The 24,608-nt window shown below is 40.7% G+C and overlaps 2 protein-coding genes across 6 annotated transcripts in view; one reads left to right on the forward strand and one right to left on the reverse strand.

Annotated features, from left to right (window-relative positions):
- Nucleotides 1–19,579, forward strand: part of EML5 (EMAP like 5) — a 337,324-nt gene extending 317,745 nt beyond the window's left edge. For all 3 annotated transcript variants that reach the window (XM_045015105.1, XM_045015106.1, XM_045015108.1), the window contains 10 exons: nt 2,217–2,425; nt 5,804–5,961; nt 8,830–8,944; nt 9,558–9,746; nt 10,005–10,177; nt 12,145–12,307; nt 13,471–13,574; nt 15,838–15,991; nt 18,266–18,366; nt 18,722–19,579. In XM_045015105.1, coding sequence (XP_044871040.1) covers nt 2,217–2,425; nt 5,804–5,961; nt 8,830–8,944; nt 9,558–9,746; nt 10,005–10,177; nt 12,145–12,307; nt 13,471–13,574; nt 15,838–15,991; nt 18,266–18,366; nt 18,722–18,758 — 1,403 coding nt within the window. In that variant the 3' untranslated portion in view covers nt 18,759–19,579. The remainder of the gene's footprint in view (nt 1–2,216; nt 2,426–5,803; nt 5,962–8,829; nt 8,945–9,557; nt 9,747–10,004; nt 10,178–12,144; nt 12,308–13,470; nt 13,575–15,837; nt 15,992–18,265; nt 18,367–18,721) is intronic.
- Nucleotides 19,580–19,713: 134 nt separating this feature from the next.
- Nucleotides 19,714–24,608, reverse strand: part of ZC3H14 (zinc finger CCCH-type containing 14) — a 49,096-nt gene continuing 44,201 nt past the window's right edge. For all 3 annotated transcript variants that reach the window (XM_045015109.1, XM_045015110.1, XM_045015112.1), the window contains one exon: nt 19,714–24,097. In XM_045015109.1, coding sequence (XP_044871044.1) covers nt 24,064–24,097 — 34 coding nt within the window. In that variant the 3' untranslated portion in view covers nt 19,714–24,063. The remainder of the gene's footprint in view (nt 24,098–24,608) is intronic.

Raw genomic sequence — 24,608 nt, forward strand, 5'->3', positions numbered from 1 at the left:
CAAGTTGCAGTGGGGGAAGTTTAGGTTGGATATTAGGAAAAACTTTTTCACTCAGAGAGTGGTGAAGTACTGGAATGGGTTACCTAGGGAGGTGGTAGAATCCCCTTTCTTAGAGGTTTTTAAGGTCAGGCTAGACAAAGCCATGGCTGGGATGATTTAGTTGGGAATTGGTCCTGCTTTGAGCAGGGGGTTGGACTAGATGACCTCCTGAGGTCCCTCCCAACCCTGATAGTCTATGATTCTATGATGGGTTCAGGGTGAAGGAAGGGGCTCAGGGCTGGGGCAGCGGGTTGGAGTTCAGGAGGGTGTGTGGGCTGGGGCTGTGGGCTCTGGGTTGGGACCGGGGATGAGGTGTTTGGGGTGCAAGAGGGGGCTCAGAGCTGGGGCAGGGGGTTGAGGTGTGGGAGTGTGTGCAGAGTGTGGGCTCTGGGAGGAAATTAGGGTGCGAGAGGTGGTTCCGAGCTGGGGCAGGGGGTTGGGGTGTGGGCTCCGGCTGGGCAGCGCTTACCTCAGGTGGCTCGCGGTCCATGGCACAGTAGGGCTAAGGCAGGCTTCCTGCCTTGCCCTGACTTCACATGGCTCCCAGGAAGCCGCCGGCATGTCTGGCTGCTAGGTGGAGGGGCCAGGGGGTTCTGTGTGCTTCCTATGCCTGCAGGCACCACCCCCGCAGCTCCCATTGGCCACGGTTCCCAGTCAGTGGGAGCTGCAGAGCCAGCGCTTGGGGCGGGAGCTGCACACAGAGCCCCCAAGGCCGTCCCTGCGCCTTAGAGACGGACATGCCACTGCTTCTGGGAGCTGCTCAGAACCAGGGCAGGCAGGAAGCCTGCCTTAGACCTGCTGCACTGCCAACCAGACTTTTAGCAGCCCCGTCAGCGGTGCTGACTGGAGTCGCCAGGGTTCGTTTTCGACTGGGCGTTCCGGTCTAAAACTGGACACCTGGCAACCCTACCAGAGCCCTGAACCCTGGGTGCCAACATGATACACTATCCAATGACAGGCCACCTTCCCATCTAGTGGTCTTTGCTGATGAAGGAGAAATCCATCAGGAGCGATGAGTGGATGTAATGAAAATGACCCCTCACTGTGGGTCTGTCATCAAATGTGGTTAGTGTCCAGTCAGGTCCCTGCAGAAACTGGTGCAGTGTTGAGCGTGGACATGGGCAAAGATAGAGCCTATATAGTATGTTTAGTAAGGGCCTGTCTAGTAAGTTTCTCCTTACCATACAGTCAAGAGGCCACTGTCTTAAGCTTGCTCTTCCTCAAGAGTTTATATGGCTCCATCTGGATAGCTACAGAGCCATCAAATGCTTCCTGGATAGGACAAAGTACTTTAGGTAGTCAGATACTTTGTTCATCTGCTGTGCAGGTAAGAACAAAGCATCTAAGACAACCATCTTCAAATGGGTCAGAACATCTAATTTTGAAAACTATATATAGGCTGGAAAGGCACCATCTTCGAGTCTTAGACTGATTTTGTTGAATGTACTCTATTCATCTTGGACAGAGAGAAATAGAGCAGCTTTGGCGAAAATCTGCGGAGCAGCCCCCTGGAAATCTCTGCATATTTTGACTGGATGCTAGAGCTGGGATTTTCAGAGGACCTAAGGTAGTTAGGCTCCCAAATTCCATTGAAATACATTAGGAGTAAGGCCCTGATCATTAGGCCTCTTTGAAAATTGCAGCCTACAAGTAGACATAGCATCTTCACCAGATGCTGTCTTGGTCATCAGGTCTTTAGTCTTCGATTCTCAGGGCCGCCCAGAGGATTCAGGGGGCCTGGGGCAAAACAATTTTGGGTGCCCCTTCCATAAAAAAAAGTTGCAATGCTATAGAATACTATATTCTTGTGGGGGCCCCTGCGGGACCTAAGGCCTGGGGCAAATTGCCCCCCTTGCCCCCCCCCCCCCCAGCAGCCCTGTCGATTCTTCTTGATCTGTCTCCTTCTTTCATTCTTCTCCCCCACACCACCTTTCTCTATTCTGGAATTTTTCCTATACTGGGTACGTAGTTTGTATATGTGTATAGCTTTCTAGGGTTTAAAGCATTGGAGATATGCCATTCCAGGATTTATATAGGAGGAACAGCTTGGGGTTTCAGCTACTTTTTTGACTATTGTGCGGATGAATAATTCATCAGGCTCCAGAGTAAAGGATTCTTGTGTTGGGAGAAGACATATATTTGTGGTAAGTTCAAATTCTCCATTTTCTTTTTGCCAGGTGCCAAAATTGCCAGCAGAACTGGTCATAACCAACGTATATTTGTAGCAGAATTCAGACCGGATTCAGATACCCAGTTTGTTTCAGTGGGAGTAAAACATGTGAGGTTCTGGACCCTTGCTGGGAGAGCTCTTCTCAGTAAAAAAGGGCTACTGAGTTCAATAGAAGATGCCCGGATGCAGACCATGCTATCTGTAGCTTTTGGAGCTGTATGTACCTTAACAAATTCTTTTAAAATGCATACATACAAAACATCCTTTTTACATTTTATTCTTCCATGTCTGTATATGTAGTAAAATAAGTTATCCTGAACTTTTCTGCCACAAATGCCTATTTGCATAATAGATTGCTGCCACCTGCTGATTAGTATATAAACTTATTATTTCTAGAGCTTATTCTTAATTAAAATTAAATGAATTCTCTTTAGAAAAAGGTTATGAATTCAGATACTCCCAGTGTTGTATAAACTTCATATGTATTGATTTTTTATCACAAAAAATATTCCCATCTAGTCCTATTCTATTTTATTACTTTTCAAAAAATGATAGGAAGATTTGACCTTTGGGTAACAAATGTCCATCTTCCAGCCGTGCTTGTTCCAAGACAAAATTTAACTAAACAAGATCCAGATTTTTGTGGAGTAAGTCACAATATGCAGTATGCATTTAATATAGAAAGTTTACAAAAAGGTGTAAAAAACAGCCATACCACCCCAGGTTGTGAGGTCATCATATCTTACCAGGATCAGGACTGATCTATACTTAGATGGGAGATCCCCAAGAGAAATCTAGCATCTATGGGAAGTTGTTTGGTGTTTCGGTTGGTACCACTTTTCCCTTCAAGTCAATATTTAGTAGCCCAGCATAATTAGGTCATTGTAATATGTAGGGTAACCAGATGTCCTGTTTTTATAGGGACAGTCCCATTTTTGGGGACTTATTCTTATATAGGTGCCTATTACCCCCCTGACCCCCTGTCTCTGTTTTTCACAGTTGCTATCTGGTCACCCTAGTAATATGCCCTCTTTCAGCTGAGACCTAAAACCTGAGATTCTCATCTCATGTTCATTAAACATAAAGAATTATCTGTGGACTCCAGAGAAGTTCTAGGGTGGCTCTGTTCTCTCCTGCCTAAAGATTCGCAGAAGGTGGTACAGGGAGGTAGTACTTCTTCCCTTAAGGCACTTTTATGTGGAATTCTGAAAGGAACTTGCTGGCTGAAGTTCATTCCAGATAAGACTGAGGTGGTGATGTTAAACTGAGAGAGGCAACCAGAAGAAATTAAGAGAATAACTTTTCCACTTTTATTAAGGTTTTGGGCCTGCCATGGGGTGGTTCTTGTTCACAGTCTGGGTGTATTGTTGCATTCCCCCAGCTGCTGTGGGATGATCATACAGCAAAAGTGTCCAGGAATGCGCTTTGAGGATAATTACCCATGGCAACAATGTACCAAGGATTATAGTGGATTCTTTTAAAATATATGCTCTAATTCAAAAGAAATTAGTTTGGAGGAGTCCTATGGCCTTTGGTATACAGGAGGTCAGACTAGATGATCACAGTATCTCTTCTGCCCTTGGAATCTATGAAAATGATCTGCGCCTTGCTAAGAGATTGTGACCATTTCTTCGAGATGCTAAACCAGGACCCACACCTTTGTCACTGGAAGACTGGATTACTGCAGTGTGCTGTACATTGTGCACCAGCTTAATTTATTAAATTTACTTAAGATATAGCACCATGTGGCAACCTGCTTATTAACTGGTACTTCTGAATGGCAGAACATGACACCTGTTCTGTATGATCGACACTAGCTGCCTATTGGTTTCCAGACTGACTTTAAATTGTTGTTTGTGACCTCTAAAGCCCTAAATGGCTTGGGACAGACTGCCTCTTTATCACAGTTGCAATTGGCAGATGTGTTTGAGCTGGATTCTCCTTGATTTAAAAGAGGGGGCTGGTGTGTAGAGTGTTCTCCTTGAGTGGCCCTTAGCTCTGGAACAGGCTTCCCTCTTCTAGTCCAGTATAATCTGAGTCAGTTGACCTTTGTGTCACAGTGCAAGCGGTAGTGTTGGTCCAAGCTGCATCTAAGGATGAAGTTTGAGAGCAGTGAACCTGTGGGGAAGTTTTGTCTTCTGCTGGCACGTCAATTTTATTTCTGTTTTTGTCATTTATACCAACAGTGCTTAGGGAGGGTGGATAAGTGCCTCTCTTTACTTTTGCATACAAATCTAGATAAATAAGTAATTTTTTTAAAAGTATGGGCAACTTTTCACAAGCATAGGGATGGTGTTTAGTAGCAGTTTCCTGGTCACATTCCCATGAATCCATCCTGCCTAAATGCCCACTGCAGTTTCAACTGGATATAATATTTTTCTTCACTTCCAGTCATTTGATGTTATGTGATGTTGCTGTATACAGATAAACAGCTGTGTCATTCCCTGCACAGAATCAGCTGCATTTCAGGAGTGGGTGGCAATGAGTCATGTAAATACCATGAATAGCTTGGAAAGTGAATCGGGATCCCTGGGAATTAAATGTTTTCAATGCATATAACATCATCATCAATAATCATCATCATCATCAAAGAGTGTGAGGAGCTCAGATTTTATGATAATAGAGGCTATATTAGTGCCTTAGATAGAGATGTGACTTCAAGGGAAACCAATGGCAGATAAAATCAGCAGAGTCAATCAAGGGAATGTATTTTTTCCACATTGATATAATATCTTATATCACAAATAATATCACAAATAATTTGAAACATAAAGAATTCTGCACTTACTTAACAGAAACATTTTGTACTTCCCAAGCATTTAGTTGTTACTGGTTTTAAATATTTTTCAATATCATTGCTTCTGAATACCTAAGGTAGTTAAGCTTAACTTTACTACCCCTCAAAAATAGGAGGCACAGTTAAAGAAAATCATAGTTTATGTTCCATTGAGTTAGATTCTTACTTCTTTCCTTTTTTAAACTGACCATCTTTGTGCTCCATTGAGGGAAGTGCTATACCTAATAGCTGGACACTGAAGATGATTTCCATCAAACATTGTGCTTGAAGTATAGTAGTAATAGTCTGACTTACTGGTTTTGTGTGAAACATGATACTAACTGGTATCTTAGCTGCTCCTGATTTCCTGGCTGCTCTTCCATGGTTGTGCAAAGGGATGATGCGGAACGGACTCGAGAGCTCTGTCCCTAAATTCCAGTCCAGGAGGGGCGTGTTCATGCTCCCTGCAGTGCTGGACATCTCAGCCTAGGGATGACCTTTGCTCTATCCTTCTTCCACATTAACTGGAGAAGAGCATGTGCCTTGAAAAGTGCATAGCAACTGATTCTCTTTTATGTGTTCACCCTGTAACTTGGAGGCTATCTGCCTGCCTTTTTCCTCTGCAGACAGAGTGCCTCTGGGATCTGCCATTGGTCCGTATCCCTCTACAAACACCACTTTTACAGCAATGACTAATAAAGCCACAATCTAGCCCAAAATGTAGAATTTGTTTATTATTTATTTATTACAAAAATTAAATGTATTTCTTCTTGACTTATTCAGAATCAAATTATAAGTATATTTTCCCCCCTTTTCAGAATAACTTGACATTTACTGGTACCATCAGTGGAGATGTTTGTGTTTGGAAAGATCATGTATTGGTACGAATTGTGGCCAAAGCTCACAATGGGCCTGTGTTCACAATGTACACTACACTAAGAGATGGTCTAATTGTAACAGGAGGCAAAGAAAGACCGTGAGTCTTTTTGTTTTATCATTCAAATATGTTTTACTAAGATATTGTGTGCTGTACAAATGTGCTTCGGAACATGAAATTCCAGTAGTTACCATCAGTCACTTTATTTAAACACCTATGCAAGCTATTTCAAACATTTTGTGATGATTTTTCATTATTAAGATTAAGACTGACTAGGAAACAAATAGCTTTGAAACAGTAAAGAAATAAACACTGTTTTACAATGGGAGCATTACATACAGTGAAAGCCGGGGAATGGGGCCCTTGCTGGACCACTGAGGGAAAATACAGGCCTGAACTGTAACAACGAAATTATCAATTTTCCTTTTTCATGAAATATAAATTGACCACCCCTTTCTCACACAGATATCTTTGTCACAAAAACTCATGAGACACTTGAGAGGTTAAAGGACACCTATTCAACAGCCTGGCCCTTGGGTCTGTCTTAATCAGATTTCAAAAAGAAGATCCTTTATTTTCATTGCCAGTGCCAGTTTTCTTCCAATCCCTTTTTACACTTTCAGAGCTGGCATTAGAAGGGATGCAGTAGAGAGGAAAGCAGCATCATGAGAGGGAGCTGTCTTCTGCTCCTCTTTTGCAGATGCCAATAGCACACAACAGATTTAATGAGACTGAAAGCTCAAGATTCAGTATTGCAGAACACTACATATTTCCTTTCATTTTGGTGAGATCTTTTTCCTTTCCCTTGGAGATAGCTGTTAATGTACACTGCATCCAAATACAAAACTCCATCGAATTTATTATTTCCCTAAAATAATAGTCTTGCATTTTTAAAGATGTTTTGCTTTTAATATGTTCTTTTTATTTGCTACTTATTTCTCGACATTCTAATATAATATTGAGTGTCTCAAAGCCAAAAGGGTATTCTTATCACATAGGTTCAAAAGAATCAATGAATACATTGAAAAAGGTAAAAATAAAATCAACTCATAACTGCTGTACATTGTCTTCTATTCTGAAGAATCTTAAAACACATTGCACATTTTAATGTAAACTATACAGACTACTTAAAAACACAAAGACATACAAGTTTGTAGTACGTTTGATAATGGAAATCACTAGGAAATATCAGTTTTCCTGAAAAAATGGTGACAAAAGTATTTTGTAAATGTGTGTGTTTTGGCATTTAATGTAGATCAAAAGTACTAAAAGACAGATCTCCTCCTCTTGTTCCCTGAATTGCATTTTGAGACTCCAGCTGTCTTACTAATCAAATACAGAAGATGTATGGATGACCACCTAAGGGAACTTGATGTATGCAATATATTTGCATACTTGGCTGATGCTTTGATCACACAGAATTCTGAAGATATACTGTGAGACCATTTTTAAGAGTAATGGAAGCCTGCATACTTACACATCAATATTTATAACTATCTGTTGAAAAATAGCAGTTGCTCATGATAAGTAGTTGAATCATTTAGCAGAAATGTAATGCAATGCTTTGGTCTAGTAACACTTATAGCTAAAATACATCATTAAAATTAACCTCCACAGAGCATGCACAGCCTATCAAAATAACCACACAATGTTATTGCTCTACCCCGGTGTCTCAGTTCTGCTCTAAGAGGCTGTGTTTGGCTGCTCTGAGTTGTGTTTAGAGCTGGGAAGGCCCTTATTCTGGCCAAAATTAGGGGGAGACAAAAATAAGTTAGTCCCCACTGACCTTGTTTTCTGCACCCACTACAAGAAGGGAGTAATGGAGAATCTGGCCTTTTCCCTGCCATCTCCTCATCCCCATTGTCTATCATCTCATGCCTACAGAACAGGGACCACATCTTTTACTTGTTCTGTGAAGCAGAACATTGAAGGCACTGAATAAATAATAATAATAATATTAATAATTAAAAATACATGCTACAAATCTTATTCTGTTTCCTATATCCCCATCAACACCTTCCCCATTGCTTCTCTTTCAGTTTTCCTCTTCAGTTTCTTTTCTTGTATTTTCTTTTGCTTCCCTCTTCTCTTCCTTCACTCTCTCCTTGTTTTAGGATTAGACTGTTATGGCTCACAGGTAGTGTTTAACATATAGTACTAAACCAGTAGTTTGGGAAATCCACTCCTTTCTTCACATCATATGATTTTAGTCACTAGACAGAAGAGTTTTCTAAATGCCATTTCACAACAGCAGGGAAGAAGCATTACAGTGCAGGAAATTGAGGAGCACCATATGAATTACAGAATCTGTAATCTAACTATGCCTTTGATTTATTTTTCCTCTGGACAGTAATTCAGAGATTTCAGCAAAATTGATCATCTTTATAGATTAATACACATAATTCATTCAAATCAAAGAATCAATGTGTTTTTGAAAGATGAGATTAAAACAGTAGAAAAACAAATCTACTTTGGTTTAAAAACTGTTAAGATTTAATAAATAAAATTATCTAGAATCTGAATTTTATTTTTTTAGTCTGGTATATATTGCATATTAATATTTTTCCTATACAGATGCTAATGGAATCTTTAAGGAATAAACTTATAATGCCTTTATCTTGTTTATTACATTAGTGCCTAAGGGCCAATCAATGGTGCTCCACTGTGCTTGGCACTGTACAGAGTTGTAGAGGGTCCCTGCCCTGAAGAGCTCACAATTTAAATAGACAAGACAGAGACAAGGTGGGGGAAAGGGATATAACACACAAACAGTGAAGAGTGTGATGGCAGCCACTGTCATTTTAGTTCCATGCTTTTTAGGAGTGGGTTTACTTAGGAGGGAGTAAGCTAAATGAATAAAAATGGGAAGGAGGGGGATGTTAAACTATATTAAGTAACAAAATATTTTAATTGACTAAAATACGAGCTAGCTTTCATACTTAGTGACTTTGGATACTATCTTATTAGATCAAAGGAAGGAGGGGCTGTTAAACTATGGGATCAGGAGCTGAAGCGATGTCGTGCCTTCAGATTGGAAACAGGACAGATGACTGACTGTGTTCGTTCTGTGTGTAGAGGCAAAGTAAGGCATGTTCTCTTTAATATATTGCTGTCAATCCTTGGGTTATTATACAGCAAATTGATATACAGAAGAATTTTTGCAGAATCTTTTTCTCATGGTTATTAGTTTGAATAATTAATACAAGTTGATGTTAATTTTAAAGAGTTACTGAAGAATCTAACTTTAATTTATAATTTAAAATGTTCTTAAATTAAAGGCTTACCGTGGCTGTACATTATCTATCATAAAGCATACTTTCCAGGCCACACATAAATTCACGTAAGGAAATACTAGTCTCAGTTAGGATGATATTGTGTATACGACTTGATTAAAAAACAACGAAAGATCACTTTCTGTGTTTAGAACCCAGACCATTATAACAACTCTTGAATCGATGTATTCGATTAAATTTGGAGGCAGAGAATAATTCAGTTTTATATCTGATGTCTGACTTGTGAACAGAAATTCAGACAATAAGAAGATTCACATGCCGATCTCTTCATTAACAAAATGTAATCCTTATTTGATTTCAGCAGACCTTCTTGATGGAATTATAACCATGGTTCATTTGTTACTATTTATAAGTATTAGCTAATATATTATTACAGTAATAATTCTTTCACCATTGTCTCAGGGGAAAATTCTTGTTGGGACAAGGAATGCTGAAATAATTGAAGTTGGAGAGAAAAATGCAGCATGTAACATTCTAATTAATGGTCATATGGATGGACCTATCTGGGGACTGGCTACACATCCTTCAAGAGATTTTTTCCTTTCTGCTGCAGAAGATGGGACAGTGAGACTCTGGGACATTGCTGAAAAGGTAGGTGTAAAGTTAATAGTACTAAGCAGCTATACTTTTAGCAAAAAAGAATCCAAGATTTATTCAATAATGGGGATTTAAAATAGTTTTTCTTACCATAGTCTGAGAAACTAAGCTAGTATAGTGGTTGTGACACTATATTTTGCATAATAAAGTATCCATTGAATGTTAATGAGAAACTGGTGGTTATGGATTATTTTGGAACATGCATAAATAGAAACATTTACTCCTCTTTTCCTGGTTTTTATTTTCTCACAGAAGATGCTGAACAAAGTCAGTTTAGGACATGCAGCTCGGACTGTTTCTTACAGCCCCGAGGGGGACATGGTGGCTATTGGCATGAAAAATGGAGAATTTATTATCTTGCTGGTGACCTCTCTAAAAATATGGGGGAAAAAAAGGGACAGAAGATCTGCTATCCAAGACATAAGGTCAGAAAAGTCATGGCATTTATCTGCCCTTGAAATGTAATAATAATGAGCTGATAAAGTAAGCAAGCAATAATTTAAAACAAAAACTCCACTCACATAAGGTGATTTATTTTATAAGGAAGTCCCATATGCAAAAGTTGCTATTCACCTGGAGTTCGTATACCTAAAACACCATATTAACCCCCTCGCAACCCAGTGTAATTTTCAAAGTTTGTGCTTTGAGAATAGTTTTATAATACAATATAATTTACTTTTGTATAGTATCCATCGTACAGAGTATTACAAAATGCTTTGCAGAGAGATAGAATAGAGTGAATGCTTTACAGAGTTGGGTATAATGACTTCAATACAAGGCATAAAGAGAAAAAGGTCATATGAAGATGGAGTAGAACAAATGGAGTAGAACAGAAAGCTGGAACCTAAGCAGTAGAGATGTCAGTAAGTATCGTCAGACACTACTTACAATGAAGGGGAAAGGGAAGGGTTCTGTCATAAGTGAGCCCACTTCAGAATTCTAGATTCAAAAGAGAAGAAATCACCTCAGCCTCTTAGAGGGAGAGAGAAATTCAACAGAGGTAGGGTAGCGCAAGAGAAAGAGTGACTCCTGATTGAAGAGAGTCACAAGGAGAGGAGATAGATGACAAAATTTGAAATAGAATAGTAAGTGGCAGATAATAAGGCTAGAATATTAAGGTAAGGTAAGAATATTAAGATGGAGAAAGTTCATGGAGGGATTTGAAAACGAGGACAATTCTGAATTGGATATAAATAAGATGTAATTGATTGTAATGGAAGATGGGGAAGTGACAATATGGTTCTGATTTTGGTGCAAATGTAGTCAAGCTGCAGCATTCTGGATCATATAATTTAAAAAGTAAGGATTTAGGAAGACCATAAAAACAGAATAAAACATGTTCCTTGCCCCAGAGAGTTTATAATAAAAAAAAATAGACAAGATTAGACAAGAGTTTAGGGGAGAGAGTAAGGAAAGATCATTGGTACAAGAAAGAATTAATTGATTCCTAGAATAAATTAGTTTTAAGGAGTGATTTCAAGACTAATGGCTTCACAGACAGGGAGTAGGAACCAGTAGATTTAGCATAGGGCAGATTGAAGGTAAACATTGTGTGCAAAAAGGAGACAGTATTGGAACACCTTTATGGAGCAAAATACGATAAAAAATATAGCAGGAAAAGATACATTTACACAGTGGTGTGATCAGATACTTAATAGAAGAACTATAGGGATTTTCACATACCAATTTTGCCTGGCAGGTGTACAAACATTAACATTCACCAAACGTAAATTACTCCAACATTTTTATTTCAGTTTCAAATCTTGCTTTATATAGTAGATTATTCCTCCCTTTTCAGTTTTTTGCTTTGTAAACAGTGTGTTTTCCTCAATATTTATCTGATTAGATTTCATTTTAGCCACATTTCATTCAAGTGGTCCCATCCAATGGCTCTTCTCTCCATTCCATCCTTCATTGTTAAGAAAAATAAAATTGATCCTGTCTTCTGTAAATCTACATGCCCATCTTTTTAAAGTAGTGAAGATTAAATCTTCTTTCCAGCATCTGGAAAGTTAGTCTGGCTCGAATGAAATTCAGTCGGACCATGCGCAAAATGTTTTTGCTATGAGAACTCATCGAGAGAAGCAATAGTAATTCAAATATATTGTAGAGAAAAAAAAATCACATTTTTATTTCTTTAAATCTCTTCTATTACTAATAATAAATCATGCTGAAAGAGAAAGTAGGACCAGAAAAATGTTGTTTTCTCTTGTCTTTCATCCCTTAGAATAAGAGCTGCATCCATTTTGTAACACTACCTTGCCAAAAAAAAAAAAAAAAAAAAAAACTTGATATCAGAAGGTTGAAAGAAAATAGAAAAAGAAATTCTAAGATCTTACATTTTTCTTCTTGTGAATTTCAACCTCTCTTCTTAAACTATTTATCTATTCAGGTTCAGTCCAGATTCTCGTTACTTAGCAGTGGGTACTAGTGAGAATGCAGTGGATTTTTATGACTTGACATTGGGCCCCACACTAAATCGAGTTAGCTACTGCAAAGATATCCCAAGCTTTGTTATCCAGATGGACTTCTCTGCAGATAGCCGTTTTCTCCAGGTATCAGTCATTTGAGATCATTGTATTTATTTTTAAGTTTGTAAGTAAATGTATTGCTCATGACGGTCTATTAACACTTGTTCATACCAAATATATTAGTGACAGACACCATGCAAGGTTCCTTATGAAGCTCCAGTAATCACATCTCAGTTTTGACCAGCAGCTCCCCCAGTATTTCAGTCCTGAGCTTATCATGGTTAGAAACTGATAGCTGTATTAAATGGTGAGGTTGTTTTGTGATAGGCATGTATAGATCACAAATACAAATAAGTTGTTTGGACTCATCTTAGTACCCGAGTGTGAGAAATAAATACAGAAAGCAGAAGTGTACTTCTGAATTACTAAAAAGTGACACTGACTGTTCACCTGCCTCATCACCTTATTGAAGCTGGGTTTGTAACCTTTTGGAAGTGAGAAGGAGTACAATCTTTCTTCCCAGGAATCATCAGGAAATGATGGCAAACCCTTCAGATTCTTGACCATAATAATAGAGAAAATGCCCCTGTGCACATCCTATCAGTACAAGCCTCCTCTGATGAGCACTCTACCCATGTTGCCATGGCTCTCACAACGCATCTACACATTTTGACCCTTTTCTATGAGGTCACAAGCCCAAGCTTCAGGCTGCTGTAATTTACACTGGCCACAAATGGCTCCAACAGGCCAAAAATAAATATTGGGATCAGCATGGAGTAGAGATGACCTAGCAGCACTCCATTTTCCCTACTGCACCAACATCAGGGAGGAGGAATAGCATACGAGCTCTTATGTGACCTCTTCACCACCAAAGGATCACACGCAGACTGGGGTGAGCCTCCCCAGGCCAATTAAGCAACTTTTAAGTCCAGTTTATACCTGCATTATTTACAACATTTACTCTTTTAATTGGGTGCTGTGTAGTAAGGAATGTACATGCATTTCACTCATATTTTATTGGTAAGACTTTTTTAAATTAAAAATTGATCACCATTTCTCATTGTTCTCTACTTGTATACATTTTTGGGAAGCATGAGATCTTCCCACAGAATACTTCCTCTGATTCTACTCTATTTCAGAGCCATCGATAATAACATTGAGTGTATAATTATATCCTTACCACTTCAAATATCTTCAAACATTTTTAACTCAAATGAACTCTTATTTCTGGATGTTCATCCTCAAAGGTCTCTACTGGGTCTTACAAAAGGCAGGTCTATGAAGTGCCTTCGGGAAGACAGCTTATGGACCAGGCAGTGATTGACAGAATAACATGGGCCACTTGGACCAGGTACCTAATTCACACAGATTCACTCTTGCTACTGGAGTAAAAGTTCAGATGTCTCCCACCTGGAAAGAAAACCATAGGTCTGGAAATGACCATATTATCATGAAGGATACCGCAACGCTACAGCGTTTGATCTATATTGTTCTTTAAAACATGCCTACTTGATCTGGCAACAGAGTAGTTGTACATTATACAGTCACATGGGAAGAATATATAGACTCCACTTGAGACCACTGGCAATTAGTCCAGTCAGGGTATTAGATGCATATGGTCTCTGGATGGAGGTTATGAGTTTTCGCGCTCTTTAAGTACCCTTTACAGCTTTTGATCCAGCATATAAGGCAGCAGTTCTCAAACTGTGAGCCGAGACCCCAAAGTTGGTCACAACCCTGTTTTAATGGGGTCACCAGGGCTGACTTAGACTTACTGGGGTCCAGGATCGAAGCCAAAGCCCTTGGGCTTCAGCCCTGGGCAGTGGCACTCAGGTTACAGACTCCCTGCCTGGTGCTAAAGCCCTTGGGCTTTGGTTTTGGACCCCAGCACCTGGGCAGCAGGGCTACGGCAGGCTCAGACTTTGGTCCCCCCTTCTGGGGTTGTGTAGTAATTTTTGTTCTCAGAAGGGGGTCATGGTGCAATGAAGTTTGAGAACCCCTGATCTAAGGCAACCTGAGAGATCATACATCCCATTCTCCCAGTTAATTGAATGTGTTGCAGCAGTAGCTGGAAATACAATTTGAGGGTAAGTCAGGAAAAAATATAAAATTGGTTTCAAATAAAAACCTGCATAATACAAGTCTGTGATCATTTAAGTTTTACAGAGCCTATTAGAGCATGTGTAGTAGACAGTGCTAGATTTTATACAGTACTGCTGTTTACTATATGAGAAAAATATGATTATTATTGGTGTATTCAAAAATATACAAAAGAAATCATTGTATAAACAGATTATATGATATTTAAAATGATATTTTATTATGTTTGGCATTAGTTTTATTTTTTTTAAACTACATTGTTTTATTTTACATTGTATATTTAATTATTTTGATTTTTATAGAAATAAAAATCATTTTGCCATTAGGCTCATTTGACAAATCTGTAAAATCACAATCAATACAAAATAACAAATCCTGCAACATACCTTCATTCGTGCACTAAAGGTTAACTGAAAAAATCATTCTTTTTTAAAACAAAAAATCACCAGCCCCATACATCTCCCACTTTCTCAAAACCCTGAACAAGAGCTGGGATCTGTAGCATGCCCTGAACTTTGGCAGACTTGAGCTACTTCATACCATTGTGGGGAGTGAATTCCAAAGTCACTGGGTCTTTAAAGAGAGAGAATGTCCTGCCAGCAACCCATTCCTTTTCAAAACAAAAGGGTTCCTGATCATAATCAGGATAGTATCAGATAGGCGGAGAATTTTCAGGTCATCAGGTTCCGAGACATTTTTGCACCTATTCATTTTATGATTTAATAGTGAGTTAATTTATTATATATTCCTCATTTGTGTTTGAAAGAAACACTGTCAGTTGACCTAGCCCTAACTATATCATAACTTTATTTTAAAATATAATACTCAAGCCTGATCCAGACACATTCTAGCATCCCAAATTTTCAGCATATAAATTATAATCCATCATATAACCCAGTGCTGGGTTTCTCTTCAGGTTGTGGAATGTACATGTACATATAATTAAAGCTAGCCAGAGACCAATAATTCCATTTCATGAGGATTTTCGAGGTTTGAAATGTATTTTAGATCCAGTGCAGGATGAAAACCAAACCTTTCAAAAGTTTTTGCAAAAGGGTTAGCTTTTGATTTGGATCTCTTTCTTTCTGGAATGGACCAGGGTCTACCCTGGACCTCAGGAACCTTTCGGTCAAAAATGCCATCAAAATTCATACATCTCCACAAAACATTTTGATTTCAGTGAAACAGCGTTTTCCCATGAAAACATTTCACAAAAAAATGTTCTGACTAGCTCTAATAGTAACATCTCTGTTCAACTTCTGTACATTATACTTCACATAATTTATTTTTCTATATTTGACAATTGCCTCGGTTAATTTTAACTATCAATTTCATCATCTGTTTTTTAGCGTTGTTAGCCATGTTGTTTTTTTTTTTTTTGGTAAATTGTTTACTTTAATTCCAGATTCTCATAATCACAGAATACTATAAAAATCAGTTTATTATTTCTAAACCTATTGCTTTTCCTACAATGCATTAGTTGCCAAGGGGGCCCTCTCACCCTTCTATTTCAGTATTCTAGGGGATGAAGTAGTTGGAATCTGGTCCAGGCATGCTGAGAAAGCTGATGTGAACTGTGCCTGTGTCTCTCACTCTGGAATCAGCCTTGTAACAGGCGATGACTTTGGCATGGTCAAGCTGTTTGACTTTCCATGTCCTGAAAAATTTGTAAGAACCTTTTGTTTGTGTGATTGTAACACAAAGTGCTTTTGATTTTGTGACATCCTATCTCTGGAGGGAGGGTGGTGGTAGTGCTTTTTCCCTGCTGAGTTTATAGCTTTTTAATGTATGCTTTTAATTGTAGCTCCATAGTCTTACAAGCTTGCTTGCTATCCAGGATTTCCTAAACCCTTGTACAATAGCTGTAGCCACAATCCATGATTTCAAGTAATCTAAAAAACTAGCAATAGTACTTGCTTGCTATCTTGCATTAATAAAGTGCCTTCATTATGAAGATCTCAAAGCGCTCTACACATGTGGATAAGTAACACTATCTCCATTTTACAGATAAGGAAACTGAGGCACAGAGGTTAAGGACTTGTTATGGAAACAAACTGTGACTGCACAGTATAAATTAACAGCAAAATGGTTGCACTTGTGTCCCTATCTGTAGGTGATTTCATGGTAACAATTATTGTTTGGCTCTTAAATCCCTTTAGTCAGAAAGAACTCTAAGTTTCCACTACATTTTCATTATGTTCATCACTGGCTCCTGTAGCAAGGAGACAACTTTCTGAACTGTGAACAAAGAACATGGTTTCTCTTAAGCCATGTCTTCACTACCAAAAAAAAAAAAGTGTGTTCTGATGGGAAGCCTAGGCTTTAACTTGAGCCACTGAGTAACTCACATGAAAATAATTGCATTGTCTTCACAAGGACTTGTTACACACCTTTGTTTGAAGACAAGGCCTTAAGGCAGGAATCTGTAATTTCTGCGTGGAATGATGTCAGAAATAGTCTGTTCACAAGCTGGAACATGATGGCCAGCCATGAAAAGAGAGCCAGTGGAGGGAGCAAAGCATGAGTCAGAAGAAACAAGAAATTGGCCAAAAAGTAAAAATAAAAGGAAAGGAAAGAAATTTGGTTTTTAATTTTTTGCCCCCATTCCCGATGTCTCCCCCCTCTCCTGCCACAAAAGGTCTCCTTTATATGCAAGTATCTGCACATACAAATACTGCCCACCTCACAGACACCCATCTGCAGAAAGTAGGCTGTAACAGGGTGATGCTCACCTCTGCAGCGCCTCCTGCTGGCCTCCTGGGGAATTAGCTCGCCTGCCTCCAGAGTGCCCTCTGCAGGCTGGTGTCCTGCATGTCACTGGCCCCCCATGTCCCTCCCAGACCCCGCTGCCCCTTTCGCTTGGGGGCTGCCCCCTGGCAGTACCCCCTCAGTTTCTGGGTCTCCCCTCCCCCCAGGGGAACCCCCACCCATTATCCCCACCTCGCCTCAGTATCAGGCTACTGCCAGTCACCGCCTAGCCCCCGTTCACTGAGGCAGACTGCAGTGTCCAAGCCACTCATCACAGGCAAGGGGGGTTTGGACCTGCTGCCTCGGCCTACCCCTGGCTACCCTCTGCAACCCCAGTCCCTTCTGGGGGGTTTCCAGGCCGGAGCTCCCCAGCTCCTCTGGCCCTCCCCCAGCCCTGCTCCACTCTAGGTACCCTGTGAGCTCCTAAGCAGCTAGGCCCTTCCCTCTCTAGAGGCAGAAAAAGACTGACTCTGCTCCTGGCCTACTGCCCTCTTATAAGGGCCAGCTGAGCCCCAATCAGCCTGGGAGCTGCTTGCTCCCAGCCACAGCCCTCTCCTGGGCTGTTTTAAGCCCTTTAAGGCCAGAGCAGGTGACCACCGTGCTACACAGGCACATTCAAAAAGAGCAGTGGCGGGCTACCCAAGGAGGACTTAGGCATTGCCGCACTTGAACTTAGGTCTCCTACCTCCTAGGAAAATGCTCCATTCACTGAGCTACGGGGTATTTGGGGGCTGGTCTGTCTCAGTCCCTCCTGTTAAAGCTGATCTACAATGATATAAATATTTGTTGGAGCAGCATAACTAGAACCTGGGTCTCCCAGCTCCCTAACCACTGGGCGCACATGCATGTGTGTTTGTGTGTAAGATTGCTTTATACCCCACTGGATAAAGGCATTAAATTGTCTCTAAACTATGGGGAGGGAGGTGTGTGTGTGTGTGTGCGCGCGCACGCACACACACACATAGTTTAGAGACACCTCCACACCCATAATTTAGAGACAATTTAATAGCTTCTGCTTTAAATGCATTTCATGATGCATTTCATGAAATGACCCCTTTAGCCTAGGAATCTATGGAGCATTTTAGAACCTTCTAGATACATGATACTAAACATTATACACACACACACTCTTTACTCTCTTTTTCTAAAACAGTCCAATGAAGAGGATTAATGATCTTTCATGTTATTTTTTAGGCAAAACACAAGCGATTTTTAGGTCACTCGGCCCATTTGACTAATATTCGATTTACAAGTGGGGATAAATACGTTGTCAGTGCTGGAGGGGATGACTGTAGGTAAGTATATCTTTCCATTCTTCCCAAAAAGTAATTAGAAATCTAATATGTTTACTCTGAGTGGGCAATTCTTAATAGTGCAGAGATAATGTTCAAGTTCAGAATCTGAGCCATTTAACCAGTTATGTGTTTGTTCCTTATCGTTTGTAAAGAAGCAGTCAAATATTTACAACACTTGATTCTTCTTATTTAAGAGTGGTATGAAGTACAGAGATGCACTAAAATAAAAAAAATAAACTGTAATGGCCAATATAGTTTGACATATTTTTTAATTTATTGGAAAATAATTTTATTGACGTTTCTTTTATATTAAACATATAATAATTTTTAATCTCTCAACTTTTTGAAAATGCAGCTTATTTATCTGGAAATGTGTGCATATGCTTCATTAAGGGAGACATGGAGCCTTTGCAAAGAGGATACTGCGGAAAATTACAGGCATGAAAGACCGATGAGCGCAATGAGACATTCTACAGTGCCCTGCATGCTTAAGAAATGGTGCTGATCAAAGACAGACAACAATCTGTCTCTGAAAGACAAGTGTCTAGAGTCTATCAGAAGAATAGACTATAACAAATATGCTGCGCCCCCCCCCTAGATTTGCTACAGTATTGGATAATCCATGTATGGATTCCATTCACTGCCAGACATTGAAAAAGAAACACATGGATAAAAGGAAGAAGTGAGTTGTGGATCAATGTACAGTTTTCCAATAAGATAGTGGGGTTTTAATCAAGAGATGTTATTTCTGACCTAATGCTGTATGTTGATGCATTTATTATCAGCACGAATGTGTTTCCTTTAAATTCTGGGGATTGAATATCATTGAAACAGATTACTCCTTTTTTTATTACTGAAAGGAAAACATCTAGCAGTTCTTAAATAAAACTACACAGTATTTTAATAAAAGATTAAAGTAATAAAATGGGATATGACATTTCTATGAATAGTCAAAAAATGAAGCATTGCCTGGTGAAGCAGTAATAGTAAAGTTTGCTCCTTAGACCTGCAGTATTCATATGCTTAGAGGCCTGGGTCATAATCCTGTTTGATGAATGCTGTTAGGCATGCATGAACCCATTCTTTAAGGCTAATTTAGTGTTTTTGTTGCACTTAAACATTAAATTAGTTCCATGAGCAGAAACAGATTTGCTCACTTTGCGAGTGCCTTGCCCACAACCTAAAAGTCTAACTCCAGTTTTTGCCTTGCGATAAAAGTGTTCTCAGTGGAACAGAGATTACTGTTGTGTAACTTGACTGAGCTGCTAGCCTCTTTGCTGGAAATATGAAATAAGATAATTTTAGTCTCTGTAAAGACTGGGGTCATCACCAGTTGCAAAAACAGAATTTCACAGCAATAGGAATTGTTGATTTTATTTTCTCAGTATCACGTGGAGGATGCAGAGAGAACATAATCTTTCCAAACACTGGTATTTTGTACATTCACATTTTTTAACAGGAATAAAACTAGTTGGAAGAGATCTTTATTCAGCTCTCTCCCCTGATTGTAATGTAACATCCAATCATAACTCTTCTTTAAGTAAGCATGCATATTAAGGATATGGGCCTGCTTGTAACCCTTAGTATAAAAACATACTTTAAATGGCAAAATAACACAGACTTAAGCATTTTAGTGATGATAAACTCCAGGAGAAAGTTGCATTTTTGGTAAAACTGGGGAAGACTGCTTCAGTTGTTTATTTGAAATGATCATGCAGTGGAGGTGTGCTGTGGGCTATATCTGTTTTTTAAGCAGTGCAGTTATTTTTCATGCAACATGAAAGGGAGCAAAAGTAACTAGCTCACAGGTTGTATTAAAGTGCTATTAAACGTGAGTAGTGTTGCTATGGTCACAGTTGTTATTGTCTACTTAAGTCAGCGTTTGTTAAGGACAAACGGCATTTGATTGAGATAGCATAGCAGTTGTTATTCACCTCTTTTATCATTTTACTCCAAGTAAATGTAAAAAGGAAACAAATAAACCTCAGCACCCACTGTAGATATCTTGTGTGTGTGGTGGGGAGAAAGGGAGAGATTGCATAGAGTGGATGAGAAAGTACGAAGAGATTCAGCCAGACCCTGTACTCTTCCATGTCCAACAATGCTTGCTGTTATGTAATATAGGCCCTACCAATTTCACAGCCCTGAAAAACATGTCACCAACTGTAAAATCAGCCCTTTCCTGGAAATCTGATCTCCCCTGCTGCGGGGAGCCTAGGGCTCCAAGTTGCTATTCCGACCGCGCTGGGGAGGGACAGGAGTTTTCCTTCCCCTGCACTGCCGCTCTTGGTTGGGAGATCAGACCCACCTCCAGAGGCAGTGCAGAAATGAGGGTGGTACATCCTCACTTCTGTGCTGCAGCAGCCCAGGAGCTAGGATCTGGGCTTCCATTCCTCCACCCCCCACTCCCCCAGGGCTCCTGCCACAGCACCAAGCAGTGAACTCGGGGCTTCCTGCCACAGTGGAGCTTGCTGGGCTGGGGGCTTTTGCTCCCAGTGGCTGCAGCTGGGGCAGCCTGGGCTCTGGGTTTCTGCCCCTTCACTCCCTACCTGCCCGGCTCCTGCCATGGCTCTGGGCGCCTGGGGGCTTCCACTCCGCAGTTGCAGCCAGGACTCGCGGCAGCCCGGGCCAGGGGCTTCCTCTGCTGCTCCAGTCAGGGCAGTGCAGGCTCGGGGTTTCACCACCACCAGCCACTCCAGCCGGGTCAGCCTGGGCACCTGACCCTGTGGCCTCTGCCATGGCTCCAGGTGCCGAGCTCAGGGTTTCCTCCCCCGGCAGCTCCTCCTGGGGCTGGGGGCTTGTGCTCCTGCCAGCTGCAGCCGGGGCAGCCTGGGCTCAGAGCTTCCGCCGCCCTGCCGCTCCAGTTGGGGCTCCGAGCAGTCCAGACTTGGGGCTGCCCGGGCTCAAGGCTTCAGCCCCGCAGCTGCAGCCGGGATTCAGGGCATGCAGGCTCAGGGCTTCTTCCCCCGCGGATTCTACCAGGGCTCAGGGTGACCTGCTAGGGGCTTCTGCCCCTGAGGCTTCTTCTGGGACTGGAGCGTCCATTTTTCCTGGGGGATCTCAAATTGACGAGGGGGCTCTGCCTTCATCTGTCCCTGGCATGAACTAGGAGCCCCCAGGTGGGGTGTTTCCAGAAGCACTGGGGGGGGGGAATCCTACCCACCTTCACCTCCGGGAACCTCCTCTAACTGCAGGAAGCTGGGAGGGTGCTAATTTTGGGACCCCTTAAACAACTTTGCAAGCATTCCCCTCCCCCCTACCCCCCCCCCCCCGATTCCATTTTGGATGTGACCCCATCTGAAATCGTGAAATTGACCAATTTTAAAACCCTCTGGCTGTGAAACTGTCCAGAATGGACCATGAATTTGATAGGGCCCTAGTAATATTCAACACTATTGACCCAACAAATAATCTTATACAATGTGTTTCCTATATCTAACTAGAGCGTCTTTCACAATAGAAAAATGTATTGATCTAGTGTCTCAGGCAGGCAAGATCTGGAACAGATGATTTGTTGCCATTACCACTAGAGTACAATAGTTTCACTAACCACACAGCTGCTGTTCTAAAGTATAAGGTGCTAGGACTAGGGTCTGTGCTAGGGTACACCAATGACTCAGGTGAATTGCACCTGACTGACAGATGTGAGATCAGAATCATGCTGCAGCTTTACTCTTACTGCCCATTATTATTATTTAAAAATTAAGTTAGCATTTATCTATGCTAGAGAAATCAGTTGTTAGTGTAGTAATTTGTTGTTTTGCACCCTGTGTTCCACCACTGATTCAGTGCAGCTATACTACACATCTGAACATAGTGTAAGATTTGCCCTTGCATCCATGCTAAGGCTGCCTTACACCAGTTCAGATGGGATGACTGTCAAAAGCTCCTTTAGCTAATGAACCTCTTTAAATTGCCAGCTGAAAGTCATCTTTCTGCGTCTCCCCATCTACCACAAATCCTATGCCCATTATCCCCCAGTAAATCTTCAGCCTGTGACTTGCACCCACCCCCTACTTTCCCAGAGTATCCTTTTCTCACACTAACCATTCCCCGACCACCATCTTCAGTAGTGCCCATGCTATGGCTGTGCCACTCCACTGCTAATTTGCCAGCTGATACTTTTTCACTGAGGAACCACAGAGGTACATCAGAGCACAAATACCAGCACACAATGCACCACAAATCACCACTGGGGCTATAGCAGGAGGTGCACAGCTGCTATCTACACTCCTTCTACCCCCAAACTCCTGAGGCATCTGTTCCCCCATTTCTGCCCCCATTTGGAGCTGGGGAGAATAGTGTCTTAGCTGCAGATCTATGGGGGCAGAGTTCATGTTCCACAAGCAAACTAAGGAGGTTCATTGCTGAAGAGAGTTTTTGTCTTTGACAGCAGTGGGAACTGACAGCTCACCAATCGTCTTAGTGGGATGTGTTTACACTGACACACAAGTCAATTGTGCCTCAATTAGGATTTACACTCACTAATGTTAGTGGTGTAATTTCAATCAGTTAGGTGCCATGCTGCTAAGTGAAACTCTTCTGCAGTGAATACAAGGGCCAACAGCCTATGGAACGTTATAACTGACCATTGGTACAGAAAAATGCCTAGTGTGCTATGGCCTTCTAAAACCTGGAAGGAAGGAAGAATGTGAAGGGCTGAGTGGTAGAGTTGTTCTGGAAGTATGCAGGATAAATATGGGGGCTGGAGGCTATAATGGCATTGGGAAAGGTGCCTTTCCCTTAGCTATGCAGCACTAAAAGAGGGTACTGAGCCCCCAACACCTTTTTTTTTTTTTTGTATCCTGCCCCTCAATCATACAGGTTCACTTTCTAGTTTGAAATGAATACAGCTCTAGGATACCTTTCAGGTCCACAAAGTAATTTCTTTTTATATTAAAAAACTAGGTTTCAGAGAAGCAGCCGTGTTAGTCTGTTTCCGCAAAAAGAACAGGTAAAAAACTATTAAACCCATTATACAAGTGAAAGAATAACACATGCTAGTCTAGATACCCATGAATCCATCTGTTACTGAAAAGTATTTAAATTAACAGAGAATTGACATCCTATGCACAGACTGGAATTCTAAAAAAATCATCTCAGACTTAAACATGACCCTATTGTAGTCAAAAGAGCCAAGATGTGGAAAAGGTTAGGGTAGAGGGGAGAACTAATGAGCCAAATGTATTGAATCATTTTAACCTTAAATGGCTCAATTTTTCTTAAAAACATGATCACTGGACACCATTATTTGGATCTAGGAAGGGGTTGGGGGAAGAGCAACTTAGTTTAGCACGCCTTTTGAGTAACTGAACGTATGCACCAATAAAGTCAGTATTTAGCTAGAACAAAAATCTTAACAATGAGCATAATCAGAAGTTGCTAGAGTTACCCTAATTACAGAAATCTGGTTAATGTTGGCTGATACCTGCACCACCTGAAAAACAGCACACGGCACCCAAATAACTATTTACATGCTGTAAGTGGATAGCAAGCCCTAACAGTAGGGAAGGATGAGCTATTTGGTTTTAATATATACTCTTCTTACAGCGGCAAAGTGACATGTTTTCCTGTTTGATTTATCAGCATAGTAGATGCAGCAAGCCTTAATTTTTGTCAAAAGCAAGTGGTTTTTGGTTAGAGTGTATACAATAGACAAATGTCTTGTTGCTAGCTTTATTTTGGCTAGTGAGTGAATCATTCTGTGGCCTTCTTCCTGAATGTACCATGCCTAAACAAAGGGAAGAAAAAGATATTGCAGGTCACAATTTAAACTGCCATATTAGTCATAGTAACCAATTTGACTGAGCAGCCCTAGCTGTGTTCATGTATATGCTCTTTCATACCTGCAGACTTTCCTGCCTCTTGTCATCTGTTCTTTTTTTCCCTAATGTTTACAGTACCGTTCATTTTTACTTATCTGGATAAATATGTGAGCATGCCAAAACTTACTATGCACTCTTTGTACCAATCACTGTGGTATTGTCAGACCAAATCCTTGTCTTGATTTTGGTCCTCTTCAGCTTCTAGTCTTAAACCAAACTGGTCTTGAATGCCTGATTATTTAGGCGAAAGAAAATGGGGTGCATAATATGGAGCGTGGCTGCAACAGATCTGCTTACCAAATCATTCACAAATAACTGAATACAATCTCAGCAGTTATTGAGGGGTTTTTTTGGTCACATCTACTTGAGTTATCTATAGTAAAGCTTCTAATCAGGATTGGGCTCCCATTGTTATTA

This window comes from Mauremys mutica, chromosome 4, assembly GCF_020497125.1.
Source record: "Mauremys mutica isolate MM-2020 ecotype Southern chromosome 4, ASM2049712v1, whole genome shotgun sequence".
Taxonomy (NCBI): domain Eukaryota; kingdom Metazoa; phylum Chordata; order Testudines; family Geoemydidae; genus Mauremys; species Mauremys mutica.